The following is a 17135-nucleotide window of genomic DNA, read 5'->3' on the forward strand; positions in this document are numbered from 1 at the left end:
AATTAATTTAAAGTGATAATGAATTTAAAGCGTTTTATTCGGATTAATGTAATCAACGCAATATTTATTAGAACTTAGGAATAACAATTTTAAAACAACCCAAGACTTCAAAAAAACTAAATTATAAATGATTTAAAGAACCAATATTGGTATTATTCCAACACGCAAAATTGGTTTTGATCAATATACATTAAATCATACAATTAACTTAAAATAAAAAACGCAGGGAAATAAAAATAAAACTCAATCAAATAAATAATATATATTTAAATAACCATTAACATGTTAATAATAAAAATCGATCTTGCCGTATTTGGTCTGTAAAAATAAAATTTTTTAACTTCTGAGGTTATTTATGTGTCGGCATTATCCTAGACAGTTTTGGAATAAGGTGAATCTGCTGAGCCGGCCTCCATACTTAACCGACCAACTCGGAGAATGTCTGGTCCAGGTCGTCGCAGATGTACTTGTACTTCTCCTTCTCATGTACCAACTCATCTGTGTCAGAAGAAAATCAATGGCAACAAAAGTACAACTCACCACTGTGTAAGTCGGTTCTTTTTCAGCAGAAGCGAAAGCGAAGATTGATCATTCAGGCTTGCTTACTTTTTATTAGGAAGCAAAAGTTGTTAACCTTCGGTTAGGGCTTGTTATAAAGAAGTATAGCTGCTGCAATATTGACGGATAAGGACTTTTACTTTTAATAGTTTAAAGAAGTCAAAATTAACAAATACGTTTCCTTGAGATTTTGCTTCAAAGACCTGAATACCCTTAGATAAAAAATGTCATTTTACTTGTGGGGATTAGCGACTAAAAATGGTAAAAAATCACCATATTAGGAAAAACTTTTAGCAATTTTTTTGTACAGACTCTTAATATACCAGATAATGGAATAAAGCCATTTGTTCTTTCTGTATATAATACAATAATAATCTTTCATACACTATACAGAAACAAAATCAGTGAAAATTGCTGTCTTCTTTTTTACCTATATTTTTCTGTTACAATCAATAAATAACCCAACATTTTTTAGTACTTCAAATTCACTGACAGAGCAAACTGACTTGTAAAAATATTGTTCTACAATTATAACTTATGCGTTGCTTATCGTATTGTTTTCGCTAATCTTGTATGTAACATATAGAAAGAGTAAAGAAAAGTAAAAAAAAAAAAAAAAATGGTTCTTCAAAACCAGAATATTGCAAAAATTTAGATTGCCACTTGATTTATAACCTTCTTAAACCACTACACACCGTTTTCTGGAGTACTTTTTGAGAAACCTGGAAAATTACACCCTCTTTGTACTTTATAACAGCTATAAAAATGTGTTCATGGAAATGTGCTGATGTATATTTTTTTAATTTCAGCAAACTTACTAAAATTTTAGGATATTTTTAATGTCCAAAATACAAGGCATCTTTTTGCTGTATGAGAAAGACTGAAAATAAAAAAATATACTTTGAAAGAAACCCACACACAATTCTCTCTCTCTCTCAATAGTCAAAACCTATTTTTATTTTATATCATGAGACAAAAATAATGCCACGGGTTGTACAAATTCTACTGTTACTATAATATCATTTATTCATCTACTCAAGATATTTAGTATAATCTTTAATGCATTTCTTTATATTTTTAGTAATGTACACAACTTTAATTGTATTTTTAGATTCTAATAAAGAAAAGAGTTGAACGTAATGCATATTTTAATACGAGGATAAGCAAATTTTCTAGAATGCTTAACATTGCATTATCTAAACTGTTCAAAATACATGTGTGTTAACATTTTTATACTGCAGAGCAAATCCCAGATAGGTACTCTAAATATAGTATGATGGAACCAATGCTTTGAAAATGCTTGCTTGCTTTTTTCAGACATTATTTTTCAGATACTAAATATCAATGACTGCCCTTCTTATATAGTTTTAAGTATTTTTTACTTCTGATATTTTAGGAACGATGTTTGTATTTTACTTGTTCATGAATTGCAATATATAAACAACTAAAACTATCTATACTAAAATAAAATGCTGACATCAAATATCCTGTATCTAGCGATTAGTCTTTGATATAACAACCTTCTTTGAGGAAGTTTCTTTATCATCCTCAATACAAAACAGTACATTTGATGATCTTGTTAACATGTTCACGACGATCTATCACAACTAACTGCCATGTGTACCCAATGGGGTACACACTGGGCTTGCAAAGAATGTGTCGTGCGCCCGATGGAGTACACGTTGCTATGCATTTCCTTATTGCGTTTTTATTGTTTGCCTGTCTTGGTAGTTTGTTAAATTTCATCCCCAACTTAAATAAATACCTCAGACTATCGTATACCTTGTCGGGCACAAAATGGTTAATTTTTAAGGTAAATTAATTTGTTTAAGTACCCCTTGGGGTACAAGGTAAACATAATGAAATAAAAATTTGTATGCAAAATTGCGAAGCTTACATACATTTCTCGTTATACTTAGACATTAAAAAACTGATAACGGTTTTTTTGCCATTATTAATGAAAAATTCGACAGCAAATAAAAAAAAATCAGGATAAACGCTATCATCATGAACGTATCAATGACTTCAATTTCTTCAGTGGCAAAACAAAATTAGTTAACACTTTTTAATAAATAGATAATTATGCCAATTACAATTTTTTACGACCAATCTCACTTTCACTTGAATATAACCTATTTTAAACTGAATATCCATCAAACGAATTCAAATAGACCCTACTTTAGCTATTGACGATGATAAGTTTTTTAATTCATAAACACTTCAGTACACCTTTACTTGTAAATTGAGATATGGTACAAATCCCAAAATATATTGGTGAAAAGTTATAAATTTGTTGACGTTTACAAATACCTATTTTTTTTAAATTTCAAGCTCTACCTATGACTGAACCACAACAGTTAAGAGCAAAGTTGTAGATCTTGTTTTTACCCTGTAGAAGCCTTGTGAATATGTTAATAGAATGTGCTGCATTTCAGATGCACTGTGTCTCACATCATGGCTGATAATCAATGTTTAAGGGTTTGCACATTTTACTCTTTAAGTCCATTTATAACAGGACTGTTATTGTTAACGTAGGGGATGTTTTCGGCAGGTTTTCTCTTATTAAAGAACATTTGACACTATCAAAGAATTGTTTTTATTAATATATTTCTAGTGTATACAGACAAGCCAGCTTCATTCATGTTATTCAACTGTTGGTATAAAGTTAATTCTTCAAGGACTCTTTGTCTTTGGAAGAGCCAACTTTACATCAGAACCAGTGGTGATATGACGTTCCTGGAGTTTAATAAACATACCAGATAGTTCTTGTCTATCAGTTATTTCTGGTTAAGTATTCCAATTTAAAATCCTAACTTATTGATGGTTCAGTTCTGTCTGTTGAATTAGTAAGCCTTAATCGACTGAAGTTTTAAATCCCTTTTATGAAAACAACTTAGAAATTAAACATTGAAGAAGAACACCTCATTATAATGTAGTCTTGCAAAGGGTTTTTGACAATTATCTACATTCAAATCCTTGTCATCAATGTAACAAATTGAGCACAACATAATTATGGCAAAAACAAAGTATATCTTTCAAGTTCAATTGAAAACCATTTTCGCCTTTGTTAATGCTATTGAAAAAAAAAAAATCAACCGGATGCTCTTTCTTACTGATGATGTTCCTGCAAGTCGGTTAAAACTTGTATCACATCCAAGTTGCACTAGTAGTGGTTGAACGTCAAGTATTTTGTTAATTGACGATTCTTATGTGGTTATTATTCATTTGTCCATTTGAACTCAACTTAAGTTACAGGAGATTTCTATGAGGCTATACTTGAAGATGTGAAATACAAAATGAAGCAGCAATTTGTTACCATTTTTAGGAATTTTTGTAAAGTATAACCCACATTTCAGCAATTAATTTCTTCAATAAAACTAAGGCCAGACATCAATGTGCATAGGAAGGGTAGAAAATCAACAGCAATCCAAAAATTCTGGGGAATTGCCCAATTTCTCTTTTTCAGATAATTCAAATGATGATATCCCTGTCTCAACGTCAGTTTAGTTCCTTCTTCATTAACATATGACAAACTATGTGTATTCAAGCTTCATACTTGCTCTTCCTTTTGAGTTTTCGTTTTGATTGTTATACTCTTAGTTGTTATTTTCTATGATCATGTTTCAAACATCATACATACTGATCATAAAATATCGTATTTCTTAGTGATCAGTCAAGAGAAAAATTCATACTGTTATCTGAAGCAGTACCTATACAAAGTTTGAAACCTGTTATACCAGTGATTATTATGTATGCAACATATTTATTTAAACTGAAGAATAAATAAAGTAGAATTATCAAACTAAATCAACTCTGCTTACTGTATCTGATCATAAAAAACAGAATTAATTACACCTTTCCCAAATTTACGACACATTCACAAAAAATTTTTTATATTATTGAGGACTTTATTAATTTTCATTTATCTCTTTGATGTATAATTTGTGCTCTTCAGAATTTATAACTTTAAATGATAACTTTTTTATTTTCTACCTCTTAGTCTTCTATGTTTATAACTATGCAAATTAGTCTATTGATTTTTGAAACGAATGAAACAAAAAACTCATATTGGTGATAGTGGCAAAATAGAGATGTTGTTACAATATTCTTAAATACTGTTGCACTATCCACTTGCGTACAATTTCACACAGATAAGATTATTTATTGTAAAGAGCCTGCTTGGACAACTGATTTTAGAGTATTGTAAAACATAATCATTGTTTTTCTTCATGCAAGTCCAACACTTTACAAGTAGTCCTTGAAATACATCGATAACCAGAAAATATTGAATGTATTATACTGACAGGATTAACACATAGTAGGATTGTTTTACTATTATAAATTAAATCTTGATTATTGCTATATTAAATGTTTATTTATATGTCTAAGAATACTAAATCGACCTTGGTTTCTGGAAATAAATTTTCAAAGTATGGATTATTTTTTAATGTTTACAACTTGAACTCAGCTGTTGACTCGATTCCTGGCAGTCTCTCACATTTCTATGACCATTAACTGATTCGGAATCCCACTATTTTCTCACGTATCACTACCATTTTTTTTTTTTATATATGGTACATAAGTATGTTGCATGTCAACACTGTTAGTACTAATGACGCCATGGAGGCATCAGAAAACTTTTTATATAATAAAAGTGATTATATTCCGTAATTATGATGCTAAATGAATACAATCGACTAAGAAACTAAGTTTCAGATTTCGGGTGCTAAATCCCGAAATAGACCTGGGCTTGAATATGTTAGGGATTAACTGCCATTAACACGTTCAATGCTGATGACGCCAGTTGGCGTCACACGGAACGTGCCTTGTATGCTGATGACGCCAGTTGGCGTCACTCCCACCTTTTTGCAAGCCAAAAAAACTTGTAGCCATATTATCCTGTCTTATCAGTCAGTAAGTGGTTGTTTTTCAGAGTGATTACTCATGTAATAAGTTATACTTATTAGTTTAAGTGTTCGTTTTGAGTTTAAATTATCAGTGTGTAAAATAAATATATGTTATAATGAGTTATAATATGCCGAGTACCTCTCGTGAAACCCAAGATATGACAATAAGTGAAATTGACCACGAGTTGAATTCTGACACGGAATCTGAAGCACTGAGTAGTGGTGACAGTTATATTCCCGGGGAAAGTGATTGGGATTTAGATAGCTGTGGTAATGACACCCAGGAAGATGAACAGGATGGATCAGTTCAGATGCTTCCATCACCTACTGTTCCAGCTACGGTTGCTCCCCATTGCCATTGCCAGTGCAGTCCAAAACTACACAAGGTAGGAGAAGAGCTGATTTACCTCAGTTAGTATGGAATGACAATCCTGCTTTGAAAAACTTTTATATTTAACCAACCTACTGGTCTTAAGGTTTCCAATACCGGGTAATAATAAGCCTATGGATTATTTGACATTAATTTTAGATTACGTTATGCTGCAATCAATTGTTAGGGAAACTAATATATACGCAGAAGAAGTATTTCTTTCTAGTTCCCATGTACAACACTCACGCATGAGTTACTGGCGAGACCTAAATATCCAAGAGCTAAAGGTATTTTTGGGCCTCTTTCTACATACAGGAATAGTAAAAATGCCCAAGACTAGAGAGTTATTGGAAAAGAGATGAACTGTTCCAAACTTGTTTTGGGAAACACATGTCACGTGATCGGTTTATGGGTATTTTACGTTGCCTTCACTTTGCCAAAGTAGATCAAGATAGTACTGATCGACTAAAGAAAGTTAGGCCCCTGATAGACCATTTCAATAACAAAATGCTTAACATTTATGCACCAAAAAGAGAACTGGTCCATTGATGAGTCGATGATCCTGTGGCGTGGTCGCCTAGTCTTTAGACAATATATAAAAAAACAAAAAACACAAATACGGTTATAAAGTTTTATCTTCTTTGTGAACCTAATGGACTTACAATGAAGTTTCTGTATTATATTCTGGAGCTTTGGATAAGTTTAGGTGGTGTGGGACACACTGAAAAAAGTAGTACTGCATCTACTAAGAGAACGTGCTGAACGCAGGCCATTCAGTTTATGCAGATAAATTTTTATAACAGTGTCAATTTGACTAAACAGTTGTTACAACAAAAGAACGTACATAACAGGGACTCTGCGTGTAGATAGGCAAACAAAATCCAGTAGAAGTTGTCCAAGCTAAACTCAAGAAGGGTGAAACATGTGCAAAATATCATGAAGGAGTTGTAGTTGGAAAATGGAAGGATAAGAGAAAACGTTCTATATATATCCAGCCAATTTGAAAATGAGATGAACGTGTCAGTGAATAAACGAGGAGTAGAAAAACAAAAGCCTCTTCCAATAATAGAATACAACAAGTATATGAGCAGGCACAGATAGGCAGGATCAGATGCTTAGTTATTATCCAGCAGAAAGAAAAAAACAATCCGCTGGTACAAAAAGGTATTTGTGCACATTTTACAAATGGCAGTTTTGAATACTTTTTTACTGTTTCGTCAAAACAATATTGGAGATAAAAATGACATTGTTGACATTCAGACTTGACATAATAAGGAATCTTTTGAATGCCGCAGACAACCAGCCGTTGCCCCGTAATATGCCAAATATTTTCCGAACACCAACCGACAAAGCTCCTAATGGGATATAAAGGAAGAAGGCTACGAAAACGTTGTGTAATGTGTTACAGTAAAGGTATTCGTAAAGACACAATATATCAATGGTGAGGCGTGCGACAGTAAACCTGGCCTATGTCTGGGTGACTGTTTTATAAATCACCACAAGTAAAAGTATAAAAGTGTCAATGTATATAGTGTAAATATAAACTTGTTGTGAATATTATATTTTTGTAAAGAATAAAAACTATGGATACAAGGTAAGTACCCAATACATTTATCAATACTTATATTATAATTCGAGTTAGTTTCGTAAAAACAAGAACGACGCCACTTGGCCGTCATCAGCATATCCCATCAAAACCAGATGCCATATGCTGATGACGCCAAATGGCGTCATTTATTATTTTTTTACATTATAATTGCTAATTTTTGAATAAAAACATTTCGTGAACATGTACATAATAAATTAAGAAATAATAAACATCAAAAAATAAAATAAAATATTTCAGCATTTGCACAATAATGAATTTCCATGTCAGCAGTAAACGTGTTAATCTGCTTTTTTAACGAAAAGATGGCAAATATCTGTTGTAATCATATTATCCTTTCACCAATAAGGAAAAAAAAAATGTGTTGCACTAGCTAGATTGTTTAAACAAAAATAACAAAAGTTAAATAAAAACTCATTATTAGAATAAATGAAGACTTGTAGAATATATGTATATAATCAATTCTACAAATAATAAAAAAGCAATACATAATATATAACTAAACAAAACCAGAACTAAAATTAAACAAATGAAAATAACTGAAAAACCTAACTTAGATTGATTGAAATGGGAGTAAAAACAAGTCTGAGAGACAAATAATAAAAATAGCACAAATCAACAAACTCATAATAAAACTAAACAAAAACAGAACTAAAATAAAACAAAACAAAAGGAAAAACAAAATAAAAACTCAGTAAATAATAACCTTTATTTTTGCCTTAGAATCGGATTGTTGCGTGTAAAAATATATTTAGCAATAATTTGAGGTTATTTTTGATGTGAGTCTGAGCCTCCAATTGATAAAATGATAATGAAAGGCGTTGAAAGTTAGCCAACCATCTCGGTAAGCGCCTCGTCCAGGTCGTCAGCGATCACCTTGTACCTCTCCTTCTCATGTACCCATTCATCTGTGACAACGGCAACATTGTCAATGGCACCAGTAATGATTCAATCGTCAGTTGGGTTAGGTTATGTCGACAATGAAACAAAAGCTAAAAAAAGTCTACACGTCTATTGTTGTCTGCATTCTACTTTGCAAACTATACACTGAAAATTCTTTCACGATTAATTAGTAATTTTTGTGACGGTAAACATTTAACGAGAACAAACCACATAAAAGTTATATTGATCACTAATTAGATTCACATAAATGCTAATCTAAGCTCACAAAATTCAACATATTTAAGTTTGTTACATTAGCCCCTTTAGTCCCAATACAACCTGTTATGAATCCCAATAAAACATGCAAATACTTTATGTAGATGTTCGAAAAACTAGTGACTTTTGTGTTGGTTTTTATGGATAATCACACAAAAAAAACACTGAGTTCTGGGTTGACGACTATAGAACTCTGAAGAACACATTCAGAAAATAATATTCTTTTCCAAAGTCATGTAATGGATTCCATTTGAATCATATAGATAAAAAAAACGTAAGACTGTACGTTCAGAAACGCCAGTGTCCAACTGTTATTTCAGTTGTTTGTCGTCGTCTACTTTTTTCAGTAGCTGTGCAGTTATGATCCTATGTGTATTTCATTGCAAAACATTCTTTAGAGAACATATCAAACTTATATTTGAATCACAATACCATCTTAAACACCACAGTTTGCTGCATTAGCCCATCAGTCATCTAAGCTGTTTATACTTTTTGAGCACTTGAGTTGCTTCTGTCTTCACAATTCAACTTTTTTTTAATCCTTACACTAATCTATAAGTCCACTTTAAAAATATTTTACAAATACTAAAAAAGTTCGGGATGTATGCACAAAAGGAAACCGTGTTATCTAAATAACTCTATTTACTGAATGAAAAAATTTAATAGTTACCATATCGAGATAGAATAAGCAGCCAGAAAATAAAATGTAAAATTGTAACATTTGTATACCCGTATGATATAATAAGACTGATTTCATGTTGAGTTTATTCACAAAAACTAATTAATCAAAAAGTTAATTTAGAATTTGACTCTTTTTAAGAAACACACAACTTGCGAAAATGAAAGAATTACTATTCATTAATCATTCAAATAGAAGTGAAATGATTTGAATTTAACCTGGGAAACAAATAGAATCCCTTTTCAAACCTATAGTCTAATCTTTTGATAATGTTATACGATTCTTAGTTATACTCAGACTAATTTGTTTGATAGATACAGTTCTCTAACTAGTATCATACAAGACCTACATACAAATATACCACGACAAACAAGCCTTATTCTGCTCATCCACATGGGCCACTGGCCTGTGCGAGGATCTTATCAAACAGGTCGATGGTACTTGTCGACGTCAGATCTTTTTAGATTTTGCAGCCATCAGCTTCCCACAGGTAAATACAGATACAGTATTGATATTTACTTAAACTCGTACTTTTTGTAATAGAGAAACTAAAATGGGAGAACTAAGTGTAATTTAACAGGTTCAGAATTGCCAAAAATTGGTAATGTAGCCTCTGCATTCTTTGAAAACAACAGTTTAATCTTCACATGGTCTAAACGGAGAATTTTAACTCCACAATTGTAGTTCAAAATTTACATAAAAATATGACATTGACATGCACATTACGAAATAAATTAAAAAACAATAACTTTGATTGTCCTATAATAGGAAAGAGAGCGGTATGCCATTTTTGGCAGTTTGAACAAGGATGGTGAATTTCCCCAGGAGGACCTGATAGGTTGTTTTCGGGGTTTATGGAACTGCTGAAATCATAGACTGATAGGCCTCATGGTGCGCTTCCGGGGTGTGCAAAAGGCCCTTGAACCTTAAGTGCATGGTAATAGGCCGCCCCATAGAAGAAGAAGAACATGATCTCATATGTAATCACAACCATGACAATCTTTCCGTCAGTCTATGCTCATGGTTGCCTGAGCGGAAGAGTTACTCTTTTTCCTGTCAGCAGCTTTCGGCTCTTTCCTTTTTTTTTTTTTTTTTTTTTTTTTTTTTTCTTTATTTGCTATGTATTAATAACAATCCTCCCTGATGAAGGGGATAGATTTCAATCCTTGAAACGTGTTATCAATTTTGTAGCATATAACAGTGCCAAAATTCTATTTTTTATTCCAAGCAATAAAATTTTTATATTTCTACGTATAATAACCCGGTAATATGATAATAACCTTTTTGTTCCAACCATATGCTCAGGACTGCGGGTAAATGATCAGTGGGAATTTACTGTATTGTGTAATCTCCATTGTCCGTCTCGGATGTTATTTTATTTTTCAACAATCGCATTGTGGGAGCATTTTCAATAACTTGACTATTTGAAGATGAAAACTGTTGTTTTAAAACGTGCAGTGGATTTCAAAACCAATATTGTAGAACCGTTTGAAAAAGCATCATTAATATAAATGATATAATTACAACACTAATATAATAACTATTAATGAGGGTACTAATGAAATCCTATACGAAAACATACACGATTCAATAATCCGTGTAAGGTCTAGATAGAATAGCATGTTTACATGGGAGATTGATAAAAAACATTGCTTTCATTCAAATTTAAAAAGTACTAAATAGTGTTCTGTTACCATAAATATTATGGTTAAAAGCCGGCTGTATTGGTGACCATCTTGACTTTATTCCCATAAGAACAATGTTAAACCTTAAAAACCTTTTTTTAATCTTTATTTTAAAAAAATTATGACAGATGTCTCGTTTATAAAATATAATACACCTCCAAACAGTTTTAGTTTTTTCATATTTGTATTGTTTATTCAGAAAATATTTGCAAACTTTTGTGTACTCTATCACCTAAATATTTGAAAAGTATAAAAAATGTTAATACTGAGTTTCGGTAATCTTTAAAATGAGGCATCCCTTATATCTATAAAACCAAAAATAAAGCCTTGAAAGAATTGAGGTGAAAACACAGTCCTTAAGGGGAAAAAAAACTAAGGTCATTTCACTACAGCCATCTTTTAAACAGCAAAAATATAGAACCTTTCACAAAACTTAAAAGTTTGTGACAATAACATACTCTTAACTTGGTACCATTAGTATCTGTGTAAATATTTATTTTCTATGCTGGTGAACACAGTAAAATGTCTGTGTATATAAACCGTTCTGAAAACCTATTTTCAATTATTTTAATACATTTTCAGTCTTCAAGAATAAAAAAAGAAGTAACATTCTTTTTGAGTAATACTAACTTGCGGTTTACTTTACGATTTAATATAACATCCGTAACTCCTCTTAACTCTTTTCTTTACATCACTTTTTTTATTAATTGAGAGGCTCAATGTTAAAACTAATGTTAAAAAATAATGTGCGAAAATTATAACTGTTGAAAAAACAACACGATGATAAACTGATTCAGATTATGAAATTCTGGGATTACAAAAATAACAGAGTGAGTTATTCAAAAACAGATTTCCAAAACTTCTGATTTCCGACCTAATTTCACTAAGAGCACTTTTTATTGTGCATTTATTATTATAATAAGCTCATTCCAAGCTGTAAGCACTACAACACAACATCTAAGGCACATCAACATTTTCAGCCACAACATCAACATCTGTTACGTTCTATAACCAGATAGTGCTAATTTGGCAGGCAATCCAATAAAGCACGATTACACTCCTTTTATATGGAAAAAACGTAAATAACGGACAATTTTAAACTTTTAAAGTTTATAGAATGTTCAGCCTTGAAAACTTAACTAAGAGAATACGGTAACGGTAAAGAAAACAAAACAAGTACGTTGGTGGCAGTTTTATTCACCTTTATATTAAGTATAAATTTTAAAATTATAATATAAGATACTTAAAGGAACCTAAGTAGTTCTGTACACAGCGTGATTGCTTCTGATTCTCTTTGCACATGAATAGCCCCTAATACATTAGAGTAAGCAAGTTACAGGAGCCAACTACTTAAAACATTCAAATAAAAAATAAAACAAAACATCACATACTAAAAACTAAAAATAATCTTAGATAAACTAACAATTGAAATTAAAAGACTAAGTGACGTTCATGCTAGTGTAGGATCCCTACGTTCACCGAAATTGTTAGTCGAGTTGAGTACGATTTATTGCCAATTTCACAACAATACTTCCAGGCGGAAAGATGTTAACGTTAATGACAGAATAAATAAAAACACGATTAGGCAAGAGATGAAAATTAGCTTATTTATTTACAATTCTGTAACGAGAATAAAAAAGTAACACTAGACTAATATATCAGAAAATATACAAATAAATAAATATGAAGAATTTGCAAACATAATAAACCTCTTCAATAAATTGCAACGATCAAATTACTTTAAAAAATCTCGCTGTTAATTCCCAACCACTCTGCACTATCCGACTGCACTGATTGAGCCACTCGGTTTGGCTGGAGTGCATTGTAACAACATCGTAACAATATTTTCTGCGTTTATATACTCTGCATATTGTTATCGTTACAATAGAAATTCATGTGCTAACAATAACCGATTCGTATGAGAATTTTTAACTTTGTTCCAATAATTAGTTTTCAATTTTAAAAACTCGAGCCGAGTGTAGTGTGGGAATTAACGCAACTATTCCACGAGATACATTTACAGCCAAATAATATAAGCGGAAAACAATGAAAGCAGACGGTTAATCTAAAGGTGAATGTGAGAGTGATGGCACACGCTACAGTTGATTAGTATCCGTATAACTCTACAAAGGCCAAGTCCAATCCATCTCCGATGACACGGTATCTCTCCTTCTCAACCACCAACTCATCTGCAAGAGAAGAGCAAGATTACAGCACATGCCAGCGGTGTGGTGACGACACGATAACGATACAGTACGTTAGAAGTGTTACGTTCAAACACAGTGCCGTCAGTCTGCACTGCTCCTATCTGTAGAGTTTTCAGTTTCATTTCAAGAAAGAAGAGAGCATAACTTTGATTTATTGTGATCAGTTAAACAAAACAAATGGTTGATGAGAGAGGTGATGAACTGACAACTTCCTGACTTACCCAGAACTTCAGTATTATTTATGAAAAACAATTACCTACAGATTTTTCTTGACGCATTTTCAGCCTCTGCATGCCTTTCTTTGAAGTTCACAAGACGCAAAGTAAAAAATATGAACACTACAGGAAGAAAGGTTCGAATGATCAAGGTGAATTTCGAGACTCTCCAGCTCATGCAGTTAAGATAACTAAACAAATATATAAGATTGAAAATTGTGTTTAACTACGCAGAAGATTTCAAATAATTCCTGAAGAACCTGCAACATTACATGGACACCTAGAAAAATATACTCACTACCTGTACAGAAAGTTGAAAAAATTCTTCCACTTTTTGAACAAGTGACAACCTGAAATAAACAAAGCTCTTTTGTTGATAAATGAATCCACACTGGTGTCGAACACGAGTGAGAACTGCATGTTGGAACTTTGTTGATGACAACGGAACACTGAACAATCTTAGATAATGGGTATACAGTGCAGAATTATAGCTTATGAGGCAGCTGCGAGAGATTTTGATCTGGTAGCCCAACCTGGCAGTTCTTAAATATCACAAATTCACACTCACACGACAACAGTGTGATCTTCCTCCCCACAGAGCTCCATCACATTGTCATTTACAGTCTTTGTAACTCTAGACACTCAAAAATAATTAGAACTGTCGAGTGATGTCCAGAAGCAAGTTGATTGTTTACAAGCCCTTGAATATTCTCTACTTGCAGACCTCCAAATATATCTAAGAAATTATGATGAGGGTCACCAAACCTTTACAAAATTTACATACGTATATATCAACTACAGATATATTAAGAGAGACCAAGATTTTCCGAGTTCGAGAACCATTGATAATGATGACAACATTATTTACTCTCTACTACATAAATTGGAGTGTTTATTTGGAATTTGAACTTTGGCTTCAAAAACGAGTTGTATAATCAACATTCTACAGAAGTCCCCTAGTCCCAGAACTGATGATACTGTTATCTGATGCTGTTCCATCACACTATATCATCACTTGGAATTCAGAGGGTTTATTGTCACACATTCCTTCATGAACTGTCAACAATCCTACGAAGATGACGCTAATGAAGACACAAATTTTACTGATGTAGACCTCTTCTTCACAAACAACTCTACGCACAAGTAGTAGAAGAAGAGTAAACCTCAAACGCAAAAGTTAATTAGTAACAAAATTTATTTTTAAAACATAGCTATGCTCTCTAAACAAAAATAGGCAACAACAAAACTACTTGTTATAAATACTAAACTAAAACTGGTTTTAAAAACTCATTGAACGTGTAAGTTTACATCAAACAAAACTGTAATAATGTTAAAATTAGAAAATGAAATAAAAATTATCAAATAAAACAACAATATAGTAAAATTATGAGCTACGTATAAGTGAAACAAATATTACCATGCAGTGCATGCTGAGTAGAAGCAACATGTGCGCACGAGACTGGACGTGTCTGTACGCATGTATGTACAGGCCCTAGCAAGCTGTATGTGATTGTGCAAGGTGAAAGGAATTGTGTAACCTATAATTGTCAAACCTACACTTATTTAAGAACAGCTGTGTTCATTATTTGCTTATTTAAACATCTCATTATAACTTACGACAAAATGTATTAACCTGAGGTTTCTAGAAAATATCTGAAAGCTAAATAGCCACGAACATAAAAAATACAACCCTATAAATACAGGAGTGGAGTTTCGCAACATACAGCGTAAGCATAACATTTATTGAATTTTCAGTCATATTTGTAAAACGGTAGACGTACATAAAAACAACCAGTGTTCTAAGTTATTTCTACGTTATGCATAAAACTTAATTCCTTCTCTAGACGTTTTATTGCACATTACTTATATTACCTGAGTATTAATTTTTATTTATTACGGCATCAATTATGTTCAGCAAAGCTTTTAATAATGAAAGCGTCCAAGCATTATATGGAAAACAAGCACTTTGACCCATGTATTACATTTATTTAATAAATTAAATCGCTACAATCTTTATCCGTTAATAAGCAAACATACAATAAAAAGAATTATACAACAATATAGTAACAATACACATATTCAATATGAAAGGCACGACTTCATAGCTTATTTAACAATGAGCAAAAAACAACAATGACGTAATTTTTTAAACAATAATATTTGCTAGATTTATATACACGGAATGTAAGGAGATACCTCCTTGAGTGGGAAGCCCAAGGCCCCAACAACCCCGAATGTAGAGGTTATACCATCACCAAACCCCACCTACAGTCTCACTTTTCAACTGGAAATAATCGAGGTAAACAAACAACTTTCTTTAAATTATCATTGTAAACCTAAATTCAATTGAATAAGTTATTTCGATTAGTTCGCTTTTGTCGAGTACAAGTTTTGGTAAATCTAAATAGATTATTTAATTTTTTAGGAATTTTATGAAGACATCTAAAAGTTTATTTTGCTCTAATAATTACTTTACAACTAAACCATTGTTCAAAAATTAAATTAATATAAAACTCGTTTATTCAGAAATTATTATAAAAGATTATCATCTTGTTTTATCATCGTGAGATAGTATTATATAATTTTAAATAATACAAAAAATTGGCATTATGTTTTAGTTTTAATACATAAATTCTCAATCGAAATTACCTCGTAAAAATTGAAAAATATATTTGCACAGTTTACCCTTGAAAATGTTGACGAGAATCAATTTTAAATGCTATTGCGTTCAAAGACAATTTTCTGTAATATGTTTGAATTAATACGGTATAAAGATTGTTATTTTGAACAATAATTAACCCCGAGTGAGACGAATTACATCAGGGTTGATGGGGAGTGCAAATGTGTGAGAGTGCGTTAACTGAGCCCATCTAGCGAGGGTGGGGAGGGAGTGGGGGGTGTATGTTCTGTTACATGTTCTGAATGTCATGGAGAGTCGCTTCCATCTCCTCTTGCAGCAATTTGTTCTTCTCTTTCTCGGTGACCAAGTCGTCTACACAATAAAAACAAATCCATGCTCAAGCCAAAACAAATCAAACAACACAGGTAAAAATAAAACATAAAACTAAACGAAAATAAAACAAAATTAAAACTGGTGTTTCCAAGTTTTTAGTAGACATACGGGTTTGTAATTAGTGACATTGAAAATTAGTGAAACAGTAGTCAGTTAGCCAAACTACGGCGAAAACTTTTAATGAAGTGACCGTACTCACTCGGCCACGTATTGCAATACAATGCAAGAACAATTTATCACAACTAACAAAAATACAACAAAATATTTAACAGCTAAAATCTAATTTCTAATTTCTAAACAAGAGTAAATCGTATTGAAGATGAAAAACTCTTTAAAGAAACAAATCTAAACACAACATTTTAATAATTAATTCATTACTGTATTTTAACATTTTACAAAATCATCCATAAAAAATGTAAATAGAATGTTAACTGACAGTTGAGGAATTTTAAGAAAGTCAATTAATTTTGGACTGCATAAAGATTAATTTAAAATGATCAGATCTTTAAAGAAACAAATCTAAATACAACATTTTTATAATTCATTAATTAACTATATAACATTTTACACAATTAGTTATAAAAAATAAAATTACAATGTAAACTGGCAGTTGAAGAATTTTATGAAAGTGAATTAATTTTAAACTGAACAAAAAATAAAAATGTAATGCGTGATAAAAAATTTATAAAAATGAAGAAATATTTTGAAAATGTTGTCCGAAATTGAAAATTTGTTGC

At 31.7% G+C, this 17135-nt stretch overlaps 1 protein-coding gene across 32 annotated transcripts in view; it reads right to left on the bottom strand.

The window, feature by feature from the left end:
- Positions 1 to 247: 247 nt before the first annotated feature.
- Positions 248 to 17135, bottom strand: part of LOC124365721 (tropomyosin Per a 7.0102) — a 114638-nt gene continuing 97750 nt past the window's right edge. For 14 of the 32 annotated variants that reach the window (XM_046821694.1, XM_046821691.1, XM_046821693.1 and 11 more), the window contains one exon: positions 12141 to 13152. In XM_046821694.1, the coding sequence (XP_046677650.1) occupies positions 13070 to 13152 (83 nt within the window). In that variant the 3' untranslated portion in view covers positions 12141 to 13069. Of the gene's footprint in view, positions 499 to 8132; positions 8350 to 12140; positions 13153 to 16294; positions 16378 to 17135 lie in introns of those variants that run through there. The other 18 variants (XM_046821696.1, XM_046821695.1, XM_046821705.1 and 15 more) reach the window with 5 other exon arrangements.

Source organism: Homalodisca vitripennis, chromosome 7 (genome assembly GCF_021130785.1).
Source record: "Homalodisca vitripennis isolate AUS2020 chromosome 7, UT_GWSS_2.1, whole genome shotgun sequence".
In the NCBI taxonomy this organism is placed as follows: domain Eukaryota; kingdom Metazoa; phylum Arthropoda; class Insecta; order Hemiptera; family Cicadellidae; genus Homalodisca; species Homalodisca vitripennis.